This window comes from Oncorhynchus kisutch, linkage group LG13, assembly GCF_002021735.2.
Source record: "Oncorhynchus kisutch isolate 150728-3 linkage group LG13, Okis_V2, whole genome shotgun sequence".
Lineage (NCBI taxonomy): Eukaryota > Metazoa > Chordata > Actinopteri > Salmoniformes > Salmonidae > Oncorhynchus > Oncorhynchus kisutch.
Window position 1 is genome coordinate 13,998,015 of NC_034186.2, and position 20,514 is coordinate 14,018,528.

At 47.9% G+C, this 20,514-nt stretch overlaps 1 protein-coding gene across 2 annotated transcripts in view; it reads left to right on the forward strand.

Moving 5' to 3' along the window:
• cachd1 (cache domain containing 1) overlaps window positions 1-20,514 on the forward strand; it is a 116,926-nt gene that overhangs the window by 31,039 nt on the left and 65,373 nt on the right. For both annotated transcript variants that reach the window (XM_031785634.1, XM_031785635.1), the window contains exon 3: window positions 8,250-8,398. In XM_031785634.1, the coding sequence (XP_031641494.1) occupies window positions 8,250-8,398 (149 nt within the window). The remainder of the gene's footprint in view (window positions 1-8,249; window positions 8,399-20,514) is intronic.

A 20,514-nucleotide genomic window follows, 5' to 3' on the forward strand; every position in this document is an offset into this window, starting at 1 on the left:
TCCTCTGGGGAGATGTGATGGAGTCTGCTGTTTGCTCCTCTGGGGAGATGTGATGGAGTCTGCTGTTTGCTCCTCTGGGGAGATGAGATGGAGTCTGCTGTTTGCTCCTCTGGGGTGATGAGATGGAGTCTGCTGTTTGCTCCTCTGGGGAGATGTGATGGAGTCTGCTGTTAGCTCCTCTGGGGAGATGAGATGGAGTCTGCTGTTTGCTCCTCTGGGGAGATGAGATGGAGTCTGCTGTTTGCTCCTCTGGGGTGATGAGATGGAGTCTGCTGTTTGCTCCTCTGGGGAGATGTGATGGAGTCTGCTGTTAGCTCCTCTGGGGAGATGAGATGGAGTCTGCTGTTTGCTCCTCTGGGGAGATGAGATGGAGTCTGCTGTTTGCTCCTCTGGGGAGATGTGATGGAGTCTGCTGTTTGCTCCTCTGGGGAGATGTGATGGAGTCTGCTGTTAGCTCCTCTGGGGAGATGAGATGGAGTCTGCTGTTTGCTCCTCTGGGGTGATGAGATGGAGTCTGCTGTTTGCTCCTCTGGGGAGATGTGATGGAGTCTGCTGTTAGCTCCTCTGGGGAGATGAGATGGAGTCTGCTGTTTGCTCCTCTGGGGAGATGAGATGGAGTCTGCTGTTTGCTCCTCTGGGGTGATGAGATGGAGTCTGCTGTTTGCTCCTCTGGGGAGATGTGATGGAGTCTGCTGTTAGCTCCTCTGGGGAGATGAGATGGAGTCTGCTGTTTGCTCCTCTGGGGAGATGAGATGGAGTCTGCTGTTTGCTCCTCTGGGGTGATGGAGTCTGCTGTTTGCTCCTCTGGGGAGAAGTGATGGAGTCTGCTGTTTGCTCCTCTGGGGAGATGTGATTGAGTCTGCTGTTTGCTCCTCTGGGGAGATGTGATGGAGTCTGCTGTTTGCTCCTCTGGGGAGATGAGATGGAGTCTGCTGTTTGCTCCTCTGGGGAGATGAGATGGAGTCTGCTGTTTGCTCCTCTGGGGTGATGAGATGGAGTCTGCTGTTTGCTCCTCTGGGGAGATGTGATGGAGTCTGCTGTTAGCTCCTCTGGGGAGATGAGATGGAGTCTGCTGTTTGCTCCTCTGGGGAGATGAGATGGAGTCTGCTGTTTGCTCCTCTGGGGAGATGTGATGGAGTCTGCTGTTTGCTCCTCTGGGGAGATGTGATGGAGTCTGCTGTTAGCTCCTCTGGGGAGATGAGATGGAGTCTGCTGTTTGCTCCTCTGGGGTGATGAGATGGAGTCTGCTGTTTGCTCCTCTGGGGAGATGTGATGGAGTCTGCTGTTAGCTCCTCTGGGGAGATGAGATGGAGTCTGCTGTTTGCTCCTCTGGGGAGATGAGATGGAGTCTGCTGTTTGCTCCTCTGGGGTGATGAGATGGAGTCTGCTGTTTGCTCCTCTGGGGAGATGTGATGGAGTCTGCTGTTAGCTCCTCTGGGGAGATGAGATGGAGTCTGCTGTTTGCTCCTCTGGGGAGATGAGATGGAGTCTGCTGTTTGCTCCTCTGGGGTGATGGAGTCTGCTGTTTGCTCCTCTGGGGAGAAGTGATGGAGTCTGCTGTTTGCTCCTCTGGGGAGATGTGATTGAGTCTGCTGTTTGCTCCTCTGGGGAGATGTGATGGAGTCTGCTGTTTGCTCCTCTGGGGAGATGAGATGGAGTCTGCTGTTTGCTCCTCTGGGGAGATGAGATGGAGTCTGCTGTTTGCTCCTCTGGGGAGATGAGATGGAGTCTGCTGTTTGCTCCTCTGGGGAGATGGAGTCTGCTGTTTGCTCCTCTGGGGAGATGGAGTCTGCTGTTTGCTCCTCTGGGGAGATGTGATGGAGTCTGCTGTTTGCTCCTCTGGGGAGATGAGATGGAGTCTGCTGTTAGCTCCTCTGGGGAGATGAGATGGAGTCTGCTGTTTGCTCCTCTGGGGAGATGAGATGGAGTCTGCTGTTTGCTCCTCTGGGGTGATGAGATGGAGTCTGCTGTTTGCTCCTCTGGGGAGATGTGATGGAGTCTGCTGTTAGCTCCTCTGGGGAGATGAGATGGAGTCTGCTGTTTGCTCCTCTGGGGAGATGAGATGGAGTCTGCTGTTTGCTCCTCTGGGGTGATGAGATGGAGTCTGCTGTTTGCTCCTCTGGGGAGATGAGATGGAGTCTGCTGTTTGCTCCTCTGGGGTGATGGAGTCTGCTGTTTGCTCCTCTGGGGAGAAGTGATGGAGTCTGCTGTTTGCTCCTCTGGGGAGATGTGATGGAGTCTGCTGTTTGCTCCTCTGGGGAGATGAGATGGAGTCTGCTGTTTGCTCCTCTGGGGAGATGTGATGGAGTCTGCTGTTTGCTCCTCTGGGGAGATGTGATGGAGTCTGCTGTTTGCTCCTCTGGGGAGATGTGATGGAGTCTGCTGTTTACTCCTCTGGGGTGATGGAGTCTGCTGTTTGCTCCTCTGGGGAGATGTGATGGAGTCTGCTGTTTGCTCCTCTGGGGAGATGTGATGGAGTCTGCTGTTTACTCCTCTGGGGTGATGGAGTCTGCTGTTTACTCCTCTGGGGTGATGGAGTCTGCTGTTTGCTCCTCTGGGGAGATGGAGTCTGCTGTTTGCTCCTCTGGGGAGATGGAGTCTGCTGTTTGCTCCTCTGGGGTGATGGAGTCTGCTGTTTACTCCTCTGGTGTGATGGAGTCTGCTGTTTGCTCCTCTGGGGAGATGGAGTCTGCTGTTTGCTCCTCTGGGGTGATGAGATGGAGTCTGCTGTTTGCTCCTCTGGGGAGATGTGATGGAGTCTGCTGTTTGCTCCTCTGGGGAGATGAGATGGAGTCTGCTGTTTACTCCTCTGGGGAGATGTGATGGAGTCTGCTGTTTACTCCTCTCGGGTGATGAGATGGAGTCTGCTGTTTGCTCCTCTGGGGTGATGAGATGGAGTCTGCTGTTTACTCCTCTGGGGAGATGTGATGGAGTCTGCTGTTTGCTCCTCTGGTGAGATGAGATGGAGTCTGCTGTTTGCTCCTCTGGGGAGATGAGATGGAGTCTGCTGTTTACTCCTCTGGGGAGATGTGATGGAGTCTGCTGTTTGCTCCTCTGGGGAGATGTGATGGAGTCTGCTGTTTGCTCCTCTGGGGAGATGAGATGGAGTCTGCTGTTTACTCCTCTGGGGAGATGTGATGGAGTCTGCTGTTTGCTCCTCTGGGGAGATGTGATGGAGTCTGCTGTTTGCTCCTCTGGGGAGATGTGATGGAGTCTGCTGTTTGTTCCTCTGGGGTGATGAGATGGAGTCTGCTGTTTGCTCCTCTGGGGAGATGTGATGGAGTCTGCTGTTTGCTCCTCTGGGGAAATAGAATCAGCAGAGAGAGACAACGGCAGACAAGCAGCTAGTCTATGGTCAAAAGCTGGCTATAGATGGATGCACAGTTCTTTCTGTCTGTCTCTGGGGTCTGTGTCTGTCTCTGTCTGTGTGTCTGTCTGTGTGTGTCTGTGGGGTCTCTCGGTCTGTATCTGGAGTCTCTCTCTGTCTGTCTGTCTCTGGGGTCTGTCTGTCTGTTTGTGTGTCTGTGGGATCTCTCGGTGTGTCTCTGGGGTCTCTCTCTGTCTCTGGGGTCTCTCTCTGTCTCTGGGGTCTCTCTCTGTCTCTGGGGTCTTTCTGGGGTCTCTCGGTGTGTCTCTGGGGTCTCTCGGTGTGTCTCTGGGGTCTCTCGGTGTGTCTCTGTGGTCTCTGTCTCTGGGGTCTCTCGGTGTGTCTCTGGGGTCTCTCGGTGTGTCTCTGTGGTCTCTGTCTCTGGGGTCTCTCGGTGTGTCTCTGGTGTCTCTGTCTCTCGGTGTGTCTCTGGGGTCTCTCGGTGTGTCTCTGGGGTCTCTCGGTGTGTCTCTGGAGTCTCTCGGTGTGTCTCTGGGGTCTCTCGGTGTGTCTCTGGCGTCTCTGCCTCTGGGGTCTCTCGGTGTGTCTCTGGTCTGTCTCAGACCACTGAGAGACACCACCTAACAGTGACATTTAAAGTAAAGGCCAGCTAGAGCTAATGTAAGGGTTTCTCTGTTTCTGTTCAGCTGTATGGAATGACCTTGATGGGCTAGTTATTTAGTAACATTCACCCAGTCTGGTACTGATCCGGGTCACAGCTCTCCTCCCTAACCCAGGCGTATTCTAGCCCTAACCACACTGAACCAGAACTGAGTCTGAGACCAGCTGGCAAGAGCTACAGCAACCACAGAGCCCAATATGTGTTATAGTGAAGGGGATAGGGGTCAGTGGAGTGAGCGGTGAGGCCTGGTAGGAGGGTGGGTGGCTGGGATTTGTGGGTAAAGAGAGGATGGGAGGTCAGGGAGGGGAGGGTGGTTTTGGCTATGGAAAATAGTCAGACCCTAAACCTGTGCTTTGCAGTTCTTTGGTGTCTAGTTTCTCATGAATGGGTATTTCTCTATTTACCCCGGGTTGTGGTACACACACACACACACACAGACATAATACTGCTGTGGCACACACACACACACACACACACACAGACAGACATATTACAGTCCACATTGGGGCTAATTGCTGTGTGAGCGTGCTGGTCCAGCCCAGTCTGAAGGGGTTTACAGTATGGATGAGTCCCAGATGGCACCATCGTCAGGCTACATAGTGCATTACTGTTGACCTCAGCCTTATGGCCTGTAGTCAGAAGTAGTGCACTATATAGGGAGCCATTTGGGACTGATCCTATGTATAGTGTGGCTGTGACGCCACTGGGCCTGTATAAAGCCCTACTGGGAGCAGCGGCTGTCTGATTTAATAGGAATAGCAGCTGCCTGATTAAGGGAATCGCGGTCAATGGGTCGGAGCACATTTCTCTGTTCCTGGCCTGGGCCAGGGCTGTGTTGGCAGGCATGGCTCATTATGCGATGTGGACAGACATGGCGACTGGTTGCAGTAGTAATGGTTCTGTCCTGTTTTTTTCCAGGCAGTAATTGAATGTAGTATCTTTAAAAAACACAATTTTAGTCATTTAGCAGACTCTGGTATCCAGAGCAACTTACAGTAGCAATTAGGGTTAAGTGCCTTGCTCAAGGGCACATCGGCACATTTTTAAACTAGTCAGCTCAGGGATTCAAACCAGCGACCTTTCGGTTCCAGGCCCAACACTCTTAATCGCTAGGCTACCTGCCGCCCCAGTCATGTTTCTGTGTAGGCCTATAGCTGCTGTATGTTATGAGTTGGAGTTCGTAGTGCTTGTTTGTGTTCATTTCTAATCTGTGTTATTGTATGCAGGCTATGTATGCAGGACCTACGGTCCTGTAGGTTCTAACTAGGTTCCCCGTGGGGGCTTTTCATTAGCTCCAGAGTAGGAACAGGTACCTGTTGTGAAGAGCTGCTGGTGCGCTGGTTATTAGTGTCCCCCAGAGGGAACCCTTTTTGCATGAGGCTCAGAGATGTGTGCACTCAGCCATGACTCCCCCTCTGAGAGTTGTAATGTATACCTAGCTTTAGCTAACACACTTACACAGGGCAGAGAGTAATGTTGAGCAAAAATTTACTGAAATCTTAGATTATTTTTTGTTTTTTAAACAACTAATTGACTGACCGGTTTGAATTCAATTTTTTTTTCCCTGTGACTTTTCAGTAGAGAGTTGTAGTTTCCATCAAGCCAATATTCTACATAGTTCAGCGCCAAAAACTTGGTAATTAACTGCAATAACCATAATCCACTTGTCCGATCTCTGTTTCTTTAACGCCTGCTGCATTAGGTTAGTGTGGGGAAGCCACAGAAGAACGCGCGATGGAGAGAGATAGAGAGCTGTTGCTTCAAGGTACAGTGGAGCAAAAAAGTATTTAGTCAGCCACCAATTGTGTAAGTTCTCCCACTTAAAAAGATGAGAGAGGCCTGTAATTTTCATCATAGGTATACTTCAACTATGACAGACAAAATGAGGGGGAAAATCACATTGTAGGATTTTGAATGAATTTATTTGCAAATTACGGTGGAAATAAGTATTTGGGCACCTACAAACAAGCAAGATTTCTGTCTCGCACAGACCTGTAACTTCTTCTTTAAGAGGCTCCTCTGTCCTCCACTCGTTACCTGTATTAATGGCACCTATTTGAAATTGTCATCAGTATAAAATACCTCAAACAGTCACACACCAAACTCCACTATGGCCCAGACCAAAGAGCTGTAAAAGGACACCAGAAACAAAATTGTAGACCTGCACCAGGCTAGGAAGACTGAATCTGCAATAGGTAAGCAGCTTGGTTTGAAGAAATCAACTGTGGGAGCAATTATTAAGAAATGGAAGACATACAAGACCACTGATAATCTCCCTCGATCTGGTGCTCCACGCAAGATCTCTCCCCGTGGGGTCAAAATTATCACAAGAACGTTGAGCAAAAATCCCAGAACCACACGGGGGGACCTAGTGAATGACCTGCAGAGAGCTGGGACCAAAGTAACAAAGCCTACCATCAGTAACACACTACGCCACCAAGGACTCAAATCCTGCAGTACCAGACGTGTCCCCCTGCTTAAGCCAGTACATGTCCAGGCCCGTCTGACGTTTGCTAGAGAGCATTTGGATGATCCAGAAGAAGATTGGGAGAATGGCAAATGGTCAGATGAAACCGAAATATAACTTTTGGGTAAAAACTCAACTCGTTGTGTTTGGAGGACAAAGAATGCTGAGTTGCATCCATAGAACACCATACCTACTGTGAAGCATGGGGGTGGAAACATCATGCTTTGGGGCTGTTCTTCTGCAAAGGGACCAGGATGACTGATCCGTGTAAAGGAAAGAATGAATGGGGCCATGTATCGTGAGATTTTGAGTGAAAACCTCCTTCCATCAGCAAGGGCATTGAAGGTGAAACGTGGTTGGGTCTTTCAGCATGACAATGATCCCAAACACACCGCCCGGGCAATGAAGGAGTGGCTTCGTAAGAAGCATTTCAAGGTCCTGGAGTGGCCTAGCCAGTCTCCAGATCTCAACCCCATAGAAAATCTTTGGAGGGAGTTGAAAGTCCGTGTTGCCCAGCAACAGCCCCAAAACATCACTGCTATAGAGGAGATCTGCATGGGCCAAAATACCAGCAACAGTGTGTGAAAACCTTGTGAAGACTTACAGAAAACATTTGACCTCTGTCATTGCCAACAAAGGGTATAACAAAGTATTGAGAAACTTTTGTTATTGACCGAATACTTATTATCCACCATAATTTGCAAATAAATTCATAAAAAATCCTACAATGTGATTTTCTGGATTTTTTTTCTCATTTTGTCTGTCATAGTTGAAGTGTACTTATGATGACAATTACAGGCCTCTCTCATCTTTTTAAGTTGCAGAACTTGCACAATTGGTAAATACTTTTTTGCCCCACTGTATCTCTACCTGAAAATACATGATCTCAGTGATTGATAGTTGGTATTCAGCAGTCATAAAAGTATGCCTTATTTACTCTGAAGAACTACTAAAATAGTGATTTTTGTCAGACAGCCTAGACAACCGCTCTATAGAGATGATATGAGGACTTGGAATGAAATGAAGTCACCAAATGTAATATATACAACAACTGAAATATTTCATTAAAGTAATGTGAATAAATGATGGTTATTATGAGGAGTCACTACCATCATGGACATGTATTAATAGTTGTATTCTGTGTTACAGCATTCAATGCATTGCATTGTGCAGTTAATAATAAAATAAAAAAATCACAGACCATTATTTTTTGATAATCAAATCAAACCAACCTCAAAAAGCACAAATCGCTCAGCACCAACACAGGGGACTCGTCAGGCTTACCACTAACCAGCAGGATTCAATTATCCGCCCTTTGTTTAGGAGGGACTAGATCTTCCTTTTTCCTTCTTGGTTTCCTTGCTTTGAGCGTGTAACACAGGTTTATTCCTCACTAGCCCTCCACCACCCATCATGACTTTTCCTCAACATTGACAGCTTTCACACAGAGTCTGGTTTTGAGGTCTGAGAGGCTTTGATGCTGTTCACAGATCTTTCCCTTGGTAATTCAGCCAGTATGTATGAGGACCTTGTGTGTGTGTGTGTGTGTGTGTGTGTGTGTGTGTGTGTGTGTGTGTGTGTGTGTGTTATACGTGCCTTGTTCAAACTGTGATTAATACAGAACGTAGTCTCTGACCTATAGAATGGGAGGGTACTCATACATGAATAGGTGCTCAACTAAGGTACTTCATCTTCTGACTGAGCGTGTGCTGTAATTCTACCATGATGATGACGAGGACCTTGTGTACCATGTCATACAGAATATATCTAACTGTGTGTGTGTGTGTGTGTAGCTTGCGAAGAAGATCCGTGAGAAGTTTAACCGCTACCTGGATGTGGTGAACAGGAACAAGCAGGTAGTGGAGGCGTCATACACAGCCCACCTGACCTCTCCTCTGAACGCCATCCAGGACTGCTGCACCATCCCCCCCTCCATGGTTGAGTGAGTATTAACCTAAACCTGATCCACAAACCCCTTATCCCCCTTCTTGTGTTTAAATGTGTTTTGATCCTTTCTAGGAACACTTATCTCCGTGTGCAGTGGTGGTGGTAGTGAGCTGCAGTGGTGGTGGTAGTGAGCTGCAGTGGTGGTGGTAGTGAGCTGCAGTGGTGGTGGTAGTGAGCTGCAGTGGTGGTGGTAGTGAGCTGCAGTGGTGGTGGTAGTGAGCTGCAGTGGTGGTGGTAGTGAGCTGCAGTGGTGGTGGTAGTGAGCTACAGTGGTGGTGGTAGTGAGCTACAGTGGTAGAGCAGTAGTAGTAGTAGTGGTGGTGGTGTAGAGTAGTGGTGGTGGTGTTGAGCAGTAGTGATGAGTAGTAGTGGTGATGAGTAGTATTAGTAGTGGTGGTGATGGTGATGAGCAGTAGTAGTAGTAGTGGTGTAGAGCAGTAGTGGTGGTGGTGTTGAGCAGTAGTAGTGGTGGTGGTGGTGTAGAGCAGTAGTGGTAGTGGTGATGAGCAGAAGTAGTAGTAGTGGTGATGAGCAGAAGTAGTAGTAGTGGTGGTGTAGAGCAGCAGTAGTAGTGGAGGTGATGAGCAGTAGTAGTAGTGGAGGTGATGAGCAGTAGTAGTGGTGGTGGTGTAGTAGTAGTAGTGGTGGTGGTGTAGTAGTAGTAGTAGTGGTGGTGGTGTAGTAGTAGTGGTGGTGGTGGTGTAGTAGTAGTAGTAGTGGTGATGAGTAGTAGTAGTAGTGGTGATGAGTAGTAGTAGTAGTGGTGATGAGTAGTAGTAGTAGTGGTGATGAGTAGTAGTAGTAGTGGTGATGAGTAGTAGTGGTGATGAGCAGTAGCAGTTGTAGTAGTGGTGGTGATGATGAGCAGTAGCAGTTGTAGTAGTGGTGGTGATGAGCAGTAGTAGTAGTACTAGTGGTGGTGATGAGCAGTAGCAGTTGTAGTGGTGGTGGTGATGATGAGTAGTAGTAGTAGTGGTGGTGGTGATGAGCAGCAGTAGTAGTAGTGGTGGTGGTGTTGAGCAGTAGTAGTGGTGGTGGTGTTGAGCAGTAGTAGTGGTGGTGGTGTTGAGCAGTAGTAGTGGTGGTGGTGTTGAGCAGTAGTAGTGGTGGTGTTGAGCAGTAGTAGTGGTGGTGTTGAGCAGTAGTAGTAGTGGTGGTGGTGTTGAGCAGTAGTAGTAGTGGTGGTGGTGTTGAGCAGTAGTAGTAGTAGTAGTGGTGGTGTAGTGCAGTAGTAGTAGTGGTCGTGTAGAGCAGTAGTGGTGGTGTTGATGAGCAGTAGTGGTGGTGGTGATGAGCAGTAGTAGTAGTGGTGGAGTAGTAGTAGTAGTAGTAGTAGTGATGAGCAGAAGTAGTAGTAGTAGTGGTGGTGTAGAGCATTAGTAGAAGTGGTGGGGGTGTTGAGCAGTAGTGATTAGTAGTAGTGGTGATGAGTAGTAGTGGTAGTAGTGGTGATGAGCAGTAGTAGTGGTAGTAGTGGTGGTGATGAGCAGTAGTACTAGTGGTGGTGATGAGCAGTAGCAGTCATAGTAGTGGTGGTGATGAGCAGTAGTAGTAGTACTAGTGGTGGTGATGAGCAGTAGTGGTGGTGGTGATGAGCAGTAGTAGGAGTCCTAGTGGTGGTGATGAGCAGTAGTAGTAGTACTAGTGGTGGTGATGAGCAGTAGTAGTAGTACTAGTGGTGGTGATGAGCAGTAGTAGTAGTACTAGTGGTGGTGATGAGCAGTAGCAGTCGTAGTAGTAGTGGTGGTGATGAGCAGTAGTAGTAGTACTAGTGGTGGTGATGAGCAGTAGCAGTCTTAGTAGTGGTGGTGATGAGCAGTAGCAGTCGTAGTAGTGGTGGTGATGAGCAGTAGTGGTGGTGGTGATGAGCAGTAGTAGTAGTAGTAGTATTAGTGGTGGTGATGAGTAGTAGTGGTGGTGATGAGTAGTAGTAGTAGTAGTGGTGGTGATGAGTAGTAGTAGTAGTGGTGGTGATGAGTAGTAGTAGTAGTGGTGGTGATGAGTAGTAGCAGTAGTAGTGGTGGTGATGAGTAGTAGTAGTGGTGGTGATGAGTAGTAGTAGTGGTGGTGATGAGTAGTAGTAGTGGTGGTGATGAGTAGTAGTAGTGGTGGTGATGAGTAGTAGTAGTAGTAGTGGTGGTGATGAGTAGTAGTGGTGGTGATGAGTAGTAGTAGTAGTGGTGGTGATGAGTAGTAGTAGTAGTAGTAGTGGTGGTGATGAGTAGTAGTAGTAGTAGTGGTGGTGATGAGTAGTAGTAGTAGTGGTGGTGATGAGTAGTAGTAGTAGTAGTGGTGGTGATGAGTAGTAGTAGTAGTAGTGGTGGTGATGAGTAGTAGTAGTGGTGGTGGTGATGAGTAGTAGTAGTGGTGGTGGTGATGAGTAGTGGTGGTGGTGATGAGTAGTAGTAGTAGTGGTGGTGATGAGCAGTAGTAGTAGTAGTAGTAGTAGTAGTAGTAGTAGTAGTAGTAGTAGTAGTAGTAGTGGTGGTGATGAGTAGTAGTGGTGGTGATGAGGAGTAGTAGTAGTAGTGGTGGTGATGAGGAGTAGTAGTAGTAGTAGTGGTGGTGATGAGTAGTAGTAGTAGTAGTGGTGGTGATGAGTAGTAGTAGTGGTGGTGATGAGTAGTAGTAGTGGTGGTGATGAGTAGTAGTAGTGGTGGTGATGAGTAGTAGTGGTGGTGATGAGTAGTAGTAGTAGTGGTGGTGATGAGTAGTAGTAGTAGTAGTGGTGGTGATGAGTAGTAGTAGTAGTAGTGGTGGTGATGAGTAGTAGTAGTAGTGGTGGTGATGAGTAGTAGTAGTAGTAGTGGTGGTGATGAGTAGTAGTAGTAGTAGTGGTGGTGATGAGTAGTAGTAGTGGTGGTGGTGATGAGTAGTAGTAGTGGTGGTGGTGATGAGTAGTGGTGGTGGTGATGAGTAGTAGTAGTAGTGGTGGTGATGAGCAGTAGTAGTAGTAGTAGTAGTAGTAGTAGTAGTAGTAGTAGTAGTAGTAGTAGAGTAGTAGTAGTAGTAGTGGTGGTGATGAGTAGTAGTAGTGGTGGTGATGAGTAGTAGTGGTGGTGATGAGGAGTAGTAGTAGTAGTGGTGGTGATGAGGAGTAGTAGTAGTAGTGGTGGTGATGAGTAGTAGTAGTAGTAGTGGTGGTGATGAGTAGTAGTAGTGGTGGTGATGAGTAGTAGTAGTGGTGGTGATGAGTAGTAGTAGTAGTAGTGGTGATTAGTAGTAGTAGTAGTGGTGGTGATGAGTAGTAGTAGTAGTGGTGGTGATGAGTAGTAGTGGTGGTGGTGATGAGTAGTAGTAGTAGTGGTGGTGGTGATGAGTAGTAGTAGTGGTGGTGGTGATGAGTAGTAGTAGTGGTGGTGGTGGTGATGAGTAGTAGTAGTGGTGGTGGTGATGAGTAGTAGTAGTGGTGGTGGTGATGAGTAGTAGTAGTAGTGGTGGTGATGAGTAGTAGTAGTAGTAGTAGTAGTAGTAGTAGTAGTAGTAGTGGTGGTGATGAGTTAGTAGTAGTGGTGGTGGTGATGAGTAGTAGTAGTGGTGGTGATGAGTAGTAGTAGTAGTGGTGGTGATGAGTAGTAGTGGTGGTGGGGATGAGCAGTAGCAGTCGTAGTAGTGGTGGGGATGAGCAGCAGCAGTCGTAGTAGTGGTGGTGTGGATGAGCAGTAGTAGTAGTAGTAGTGGTGGTGGGGATGAGCAGTAGCAGTCGTAGTAGTGGTGGTGTGGATGAGCAGTAGCAGTCGTAGTAGTAGTGGTGGTGTGGATGAGCAGTAGCAGTCGTAGTAGTAGTGGTGGTGTGGATGAGCAGTAGCAGTAGCAGTAGTAGCGGTGGTGTGGATGAGCAGTAGTAGTGGTAGTAGTGGGTGGTGATGCAGTAGTACTAGTGGTGGTGATGAGCAGTAGCAGTCATAGTAGTGGTGGTGATGAGTGGTGGTGGTGGTGATGAGCAGTAGTAGGAGTCCTAGTGGTGGTGATGAGCAGTAGTAGTAGTACTAGTGGTGGTGATGAGCAGTAGTAGTAGTACTAGTGGTGGTGATGAGCAGTAGCAGTCTTAGTAGTGGTGGTGATGAGTAGTAGTAGGAGTAGTAGTAGTATTAGTGGTGGTGATGAGTAGTAGTGGTGGTGATGAGTAGTAGTAGTAGTGGTGGTGATGAGTAGTAGTAGTAGTGGTGGTGATGAGTAGTAGTAGTAGTGGTGGTGATGAGTAGTAGTAGTAGTGGTGGTGATGAGTAGTAGTGGTGGTGATGAGTAGTAGTAGTAGTGGTGGTGATGAGTAGTAGTAGTGGTGGTGATGAGTAGTAGTAGTAGTAGTAGTAGTGGTGATGAGTAGTAGTAGTGGTGGTGATGAGTAGTAGTGGTGGTGATGAGTAGTAGTAGTAGTGGTGGTGATGAGTAGTAGTGGTGGTGATGAGTAGTAGTAGTAGTGGTGGTGGTGATGAGTAGTAGTAGTAGTGGTGGTGGTGATGAGTAGTAGTAGTGGTGGTGGTGGTGGTGATGAGTAGTAGTAGTGGTGGTGGTGGTGATGAGTAGTGGTGGTGGTGATGAGTAGTAGTAGTAGTGGTGGTGATGAGTAGTAGTAGTAGTAGTAGTAGTGGTGGTGATGAGTAGTAGTAGTAGTAGTAGTAGTGGTGGTGATGAGTAGTAGTAGTAGTAGTGGTGGTGATGAGTAGTGGTGGTGGTGATGAGTAGTGGTGGTGGTGATGAGTAGTAGTAGTAGTGGTGGTGATGAGTAGTAGTAGTAGTAGTAGTAGTGGTGGTGATGAGTAGTAGTAGTAGTAGTAGTAGTGGTGGTGATGAGTAGTAGTAGTAGTAGTGGTGGTGATGAGTAGTGGTGGTGGTGATGAGCAGTAGCAGTCGTAGTAGTGGTGGTGGTGATGAGTAGTAGTAGTGGTGGTGATGAGTAGTAGTAGTAGTGGTGGTGATGAGTAGTAGTAGTGGTGGTGATGAGTAGTAGTAGTAGTGGTGGTGATGAGTAGTAGTGGTGGTGGGGATGAGCAGTAGCAGTCGTAGTAGTGGTGGTGATGAGTAGTAGTGGTGGTGATGAGTAGTAGTAGTAGTGGTGGTGATGAGTAGTAGTAGTAGTAGTAGTAGTGGTGGTGGTGATGAGTAGTGGTGGTGGTGATGAGTAGTAGTGGTGGTGATGAGTAGTAGTGGTGGTGATGAGTAGTAAGTAGTGGTGGTGATGAGTAGTAGTAGTGGTGGTGATGAGTAGTAGTAGTGGTGGTGATGAGTAGTAGTAGTAGTGGTGGTGATGAGTAGTAGTAGTAGTAGTGGTGGTGAATGAGTAGTAGTAGTGGTGGTGATGAGTAGTAGTAGTAGTAGTGGTGGTGATGAGTAGTAGTAGTAGTAGTGGTGGTGATGAGTAGTAGTAGTAGTAGTGGTGGTGATGAGGTAGTAGTAGTAGTGGTGGTGATGAGTAGTAGTAGTAGTGGTGGTGATGAGTAGTAGTAGTAGTAGTGGTGGTGATGAGTAGTAGTAGTGGTGGTGGTGATGAGTAGTGGTGGTGGTGATGAGTAGTAGTAGTAGTGGTGGTGATGAGCAGTAGTAGTAGTAGTAGTAGTAGTGGTGGTGATGAGTAGTAGTGGTGGTGATGAGTAGTAGTGGTGGTGATGAGTAGTAGTAGTAGTGGTGGTGATGAGTAGTAGTAGTAGTAGTGGTGGTGATGAGTAGTAGTAGTAGTGGTGGTGAGTAGTAGTAGTAGTAGTGGTGGTGATGAGTAGTAGTAGTAGTGGTGGTGGTGATGAGTAGTAGTAGTGGTGGTGGTGGTGGTGATGAGTAGTAGTAGTAGTGGTGGTGGTGGTGATGAGTAGTAGTAGTGGTGGTGGTGATGAGTAGTAGTAGTAGTGGTGGTGATGAGTAGTAGTAGTAGTAGTAGTAGTGGTGGTGATGAGTAGTAGTAGTAGTAGTAGTAGTAGTGGTGGTGATGAGTAGTAGTAGTAGTAGTGGTGGTGATTAGTAGTGGTGGTGGTGATGAGCAGTAGCAGTCGTAGTAGTGGTGGTGGTGATGAGTAGTAGTAGTGGTGGTGATGAGTAGTAGTAGTAGTGGTGGTGATGAGTAGTAGTGGTGGTGGGGATGAGCAGTAGCAGTCGTAGTAGTGGTGGGGATGAGCAGCAGCAGTCGTAGTAGTGGTGGTGTGGATGAGCAGTAGTAGTAGTAGTGGTGGTGGGGATGAGCAGTAGCAGTCGTAGTAGTGGTGGTGTGGATGAGCAGTAGCAGTCGTAGTAGTAGTGGTGGTGTGGATGAGCAGTAGCAGTCGTAGTAGTAGTGGTGGTGTGGATGAGCAGTAGCAGTAGCAGTAGTAGTGGTGGTGTGGATGAGCAGTAGTAGTGGTAGTAGTGGTGGTGATGCAGTAGTACTAGTGGTGGTGATGAGCAGTAGCAGTCATAGTAGTGGTGGTGATGAGCAGTAGTGGTGGTGGTGGTGGTGATGAGCAGTAGTAGGAGTCCTAGTGGTGGTGATGAGCAGTAGTAGTAGTACTAGTGGTGGTGATGAGCAGTAGTAGTAGTACTAGTGGTGGTGATGAGCAGTAGCAGTCTTAGTAGTGGTGGTGATGAGTAGGAGTAGTAGTAGTATTAGTGGTGGTGATGAGTAGTAGTGGTGGTGATGAGTAGTAGTAGTAGTGGTGGTGATGAGTAGTAGTAGTAGTGGTGGTGATGAGTAGTAGTAGTTGTGGTGATGAATAGTAGTAGTAGTAGTAGTGGTGATGAGTAGTAGTAGTGGTGGTGATGAGTAGTAGTGGTGGTGATGAGTAGTAGTAGTAGTGGTGGTGATGAGTAGTAGTAGTGGTGGTGATGAGTAGTAGTAGTGGTGGTGATGAGTAGTAGTGGTGGTGGTGATGAGTAGTAGTAGTAGTAGTAGTAGTAGTGTGATGAGTAGTAGTAGTGGTGATGAGTAGTAGTAGTGGTGGTGATGAGTAGTAGTGGTGGTGATGAGTAGTAGTGGTGGTGATGAGTAGTAGTAGTAGTGGTGGTGATGAGTAGTAGTAATAGTAGTGGTGGTGATGAGTAGTAGTGGTGGTGGTGATGAGTAGTAGTAGTGGTGGTGGTGGTGGTGATGAGTAGTAGTAGTGGTGGTGGTGGTGATGAGTAGTAGTAGTAGTGGTGGTGGTGGTGATGAGTAGTAGTAGTGGTGGTGGTGATGAGTAGTAGTAGTGGTGGTGATGAGTAGTAGTAGTAGTAGTAGTAGTGGTGGTGATGAGTATAATTAGTAGTAGTGGTGGTGATTAGTAGTGGTGGTGGTGATGATGAGCAGTAGCAGTCGTAGTAGTGGTGGTGGTGATGAGTAGTAGTAGTGGTGGTGATGAGTAGTAGTAGTAGTGGTGGTGATGAGTAGTAGTGGTGGTGGGGATGAGCAGTAGCAGTCGTAGTAGTGGTGGTGATGAGCAGTAGTGGTGGTGGTGATGAGCAGTAGTAGTAGTAGGAGTAGTAGTAGTATTAGTGGTGGTGATGAGTAGTAGTGGTGGTGATGAGTAGTAGTAGTAGTGGTGGTGATGAGTAGTAGTAGTGGTGGTGATGAGTAGTAGTAGTAGTAGTAGTGGTGATGAGTAGTAGTAGTGTGGTGATGAGTAGTAGTGGTGGTGATGAGTAGTAGTAGTAGTGGTGGTGATGAGTAGTAGTAGTAGTGGTGGTGATGAGTAGTAGTAGTAGTGGTGGTGATGAGTAGTAGTAGTAGTGGTGGTGATGAGTAGTAGTAGTAGTGGTGATGAGTAGTATAGTAGTAGTGGTGATGAGTAGTAGTAGTAGTAGTAGTGGTGATGAGTAGTAAGTAGTAGTAAGTGGTGATGAGTAGTAGTAGTAGTAGTGGTGGTGATGAGTAGTAGTAGTGGTGGTGATGAGTAGTAGTAGTGGTGGTGATGAGTAGTAGTAGTAGTGGTGGTGTGATGAGTAGTAGTAGTAGTGGTGGTGGTGATGAGGTAGTAGTAGTAGGTGGTGGTGGTGATGAGGTGTAGTAGTAGTGGTGGTGGTGGTGATGAGGTGTAGTAGTAGGTGGTGGTGTAGTAGTATGTGGTGTGATGAGTAGTAGTAGTAGTGGTGGTGGTGATGAGTAGTAGTGGTGGTGGTGATGTAGTAGTAGTAGTAGTGGTGGTTGGTGATGAGTAGTAGTGGTGGTGGTGATGAGTAGTAGTAGTAGTGGTGGTGGTGATGAAGTAGTAGTAGTAGTGGTGGTGGTGAGTAGTAGTGGTGGTGGTGATGAGTAGTAGTAGTAGTGGTGGTGGTGATGAGTAGTAGTAGTAGTGGTGGTGGTGATGAGTAGTAGTAGTGGTGGTGGTGGTGATGAGTAGTAGTAGTGGTGGTGATGAGTAGTAGTAGTGGTGGTGATGAGTAGTAGTAGTAGTAGTGGTGGTGATGAGTAGTAGTAGTAGTAGTGGTGGTGATGAGTAGTAGTAGTAGTAGTAGTGGTGGTGATGAGTAGTAGTAGTAGTGGTGGTGATGAGTAGTAAGTAGTAGTAGTGGTGGTGTGATGAGTAGTAGTAGTGGTGGTGGTGATGAGTAGTAGTAGTAGTGGTGGTGATGAGTAGTAGTAGTGGTGGTGGTGATGAGTAGTAGTAGTGGTGGTGGTGGGATGAGTATGTAGTAGTGGGTGGTGGTGATGAGTAGTAGTAGTGGTGGTGTATGAGTAGTAGTAGTGGTCGGGTGATGGTAGTAGTAGTAGTAGTGGTGGTGATGAGTAGTAGTAGTAGTAGTGGTGGTGATGAGTGTAGTAGTAGTAGTAGTGGTGGTGATGAGTAGTAGTAGGTAGTGGTGGTGATGAGTAGTAGTAGTAGTAGTGGTGGTGATGAGTAGTAGTAAGTAGTAGTAGTGGTGGTGATGAGTAGTAGTAGTAGTAGTAGTGTGGTGATGAGTAGTAGTAGTATAGTAGTGGTGGTGATGAGTAGTAGTAGTAGTGGTGGTGATGAGTAGTAGTAGTAGTTGTGTGATGAGTAGTAGTAGTGGTGGTGATGAGTATAGTAGTAGTAGTAGTGGTGGTGATTAGTAGTGGTGGTGGTGATGAGCAGTAGCGGTGGTGATGAGCAGTAGCAGTCGTAGTAGTGGTGGTGGTGGTGATGAGTAGTAGTAGTAGTAGTGTGGTGATGAGTAGTAGTAGTGGTGGTGGGGATGAGCAGTAGCAGTCGTAGTAGTGGTGGGGATGAGCAGCAGCAGTCGTAGTAGTGGTGGTGTGGATGAGCAGTAGCAGTAGTAGTAGTAGTGGGTGGTGGGGATGAGCAGTAGCAGTCGTAGTAGTAGTAGTGGTGGTGTTGATGAGCAGTAGCAGTCGTAGTAGTAGTGGTGGTGTGGATGAGCAGTAGCAGTCGTAGTGGTGGTGGAGATGAGCAGCAGCAGTCGTAGTGGTGGTGTGGATGAGCAGTAGCAGTAGTAGTAGTAGTGGTGGTGGGGATGAGCAGTAGCAGTCGTAGTAGTGGTGGTGTGGATGAGCAGTAGCAGTCGTAGTAGTAGTGGTGGTGTGGATGAGCAGTAGCAGTCGTAGTAGTAGTGGTGGTGGGGATGAGCAGCAGCAGTCGTAGTAGTAGTGGTGGTGTGGATGAGCAGTAGTAGTAGTGGTGGTGTGGATGAGCAGTAGCAGTCGTAGTAGTAGTGGTGGTGGGGATGAGCAGTAGCAGTGGTAGTAGTGGTGGTGGGGATGAGCAGTAGCAGTCGTAGTAGTGGTGGTGTGGATGAGCAGTAGCAGTCGTAGTAGTAGTAGTAGTAGTGGTGTGGATGAGCAGTAGCAGTCGTAGTAGTAGTGGTGGGGATGAGCAGTAGCAGTCGTAGTAGTAGTGGTGGTGTGGATGAGCAGTAGCAGTCGTAGTAGTAGTAGTGGTGGGGATGAGCAGTAGCAGTCGTAGTATTAGTGGTGGTGGGGATGAGCAGTAGCAGTCGTAGTAGTAGTGGTGGTGGGGATGAGCAGTAGCAGTCCGTAGTAGTAGTGGTGGTGGGGATGAGCAGTAGCAGTCATAGTAGTAGTAGTGGTGGTGGGGATGAGCAGTAGCAGTCGTAGTAGTGGTGGTGTGGATGAGCAGTAGCAGTCGTAGTAGTAGTGGTGGTGGGGATGAGCATTAGCAGTCGTAGTAGTAGTGGTGGTGGGGATGAGCAGTAGCAGTCGTAGTAGTAGTGGTGGTGGGGATGAGCAGTAGCAGTCGTAGTGGTGGTGGGGATGAGCAGTAGTAGTAGTGGTGGTGGGGATGAGTAGTAGTGGTGGTGGGGATGAGTAGTAGTAGTAGTGGTGATGAGTAGTAGTAGTAGTGGTGGTGGTGATGAGTAGTAGTAGTAGTGGTGGTGATGAGTAGTAGTAGTAGTAGTGGTGGTGATGAGTAGTAGTAGTAGTGGTGGTGATGAGTAGTAGTAGTAGTAGTAGTGGTGGTGATTAGTAGTGGTGGTGGTGATGAGCAGTAGCAGTCGTAGTGGTGGTGGTGATGAGTAGTAGTAGTGGTGGTGATGAGTAGTAGTGGTGGTGGGGATGAGCAGTAGCAGTCGTAGTAGTGGTGGGGATGAGCAGCAGCAGTCGTAGTAGTGGTGGTGTGGATGAGCAGTAGTAGTAGTAGTAGTGGTGGTGGGGATGAGCAGTAGCAGTCGTAGTAGTGGTGGTGTGGATGAGCAGTAGCAGTCGTAGTAGTAGTGGTGGTGTGGATGAGCAGTAGCAGTCGTAGTAGTAGTAGTGGTGGTGGAGATGAGCAGCAGCAGTCGTAGTAGTAGTAGTGGTGGTGTGGATGAGCAGTAGCAGTAGTAGTAGTAGTGGTGGTGTGGATGAGCAGTAGCAGTCGTAGTAGTGGTGGTGTGGATGAGCAGTAGCAGTCGTAGTAGTAGTGGTGGTGGGGATGAGCAGTAGCAGTAGTAGTAGTGGTGGTGGGGATGAGCAGTAGCAGTCGTAGTAGTGGTGGTGGGGATGAGCAGTAGCAGTCGTAGTAGTAGTGGTGGTGGGGATGAGCAGTAGCAGTCATAGTAGTAGTAGTGGTGGTGGGGATGAGCAGTAGCAGTCGTAGTAGTAGTGGTGGTGGGGATGAGCAGTAGCAGTCGTAGTAGTAGTGGTGGTGTGGATGAGCAGTAGCAGTCGTAGTGGTGGTGGGGATGAGCAGTAGCAGTCGTAGTAGTAGTGGTGGTGGGGATGAGCAGTAGCAGTCGTAGTGGTGGTGGGGATGAGTAGTAGTGGTGGTGGGGATGAGCAGTAGCAGTCGTAGTAGTATTGGTGGTGGGGATGAGCAGTAGTAGTATTGGTGGTGGGGATGAGCAGCAGCAGTCGTGGTGGTGGGAATGAGCAGCAGCAGTCGTAGTAGTAGTAGTGATTGTGGTGAGCACCACTGGTCTGCTCTGCCTTCATTTTAATCTCCCAGACAGATGTGGGGGATTATGGGTAATGGATTTTTTTTGATGGCCTCGTTGTGTGGTTTGTAGGCTCAGAGTAGTGTCAGGGAGGAACTTTCTCTGAAGTCCATGCACTTTCCACCAATCTCTCACTACAGCAGGAGAAATCACACCTCAAACGACAGAGAGATAGAGTGGAGAGAGCGCTGCTTTCAACCCTAATCTCTACTGCACCAGCTGTCTACATCTCCCACTGAGCACGGTTACATGCACACAATAACACGATTGTGGATCGTCAAGATTAATATATTAGTTTGTTTAAAATGTTTACATGCTTTGCAAGAATGATTTTCCAAATTATCTTGGACACATCTGAAATCAGGCTACTTCAGCGGTTCCCAAACTTGTTATAGTCCCTGCAAACATTCAACCTCCAGCTGCATACCCCTCTAGCACCAGGGTCAGCGTCTCAGATGTTGTTTTTTGCCATCATTGTAAGCCTGCACTATACATTTATTTTTCATAAGAATGAGTGTGTATTTGCCACAACCCGACTCGTGGGAAGTGACAAAGAGCTTTTATTGGACCAGGGCACGAGTAATAATTAGCATTAATTTTGCTCTTTATTTTAACCATCTTACATATAAAACCTCCTTTGTTCATCAGAAATTGTGAATAACTGTCCACAGGTTAATGAGAAGGGTGTGCTTGAAGGGATGCGCATAACTTGTATGGGAGAGAGTCTCAGTCTTAAATCATGTTCCACACTCACTGTATTTAGTTTTCATGCTAGTGATTTCCGAGAATCCACTCTCACAGAGGTACGTGGTTACAAAG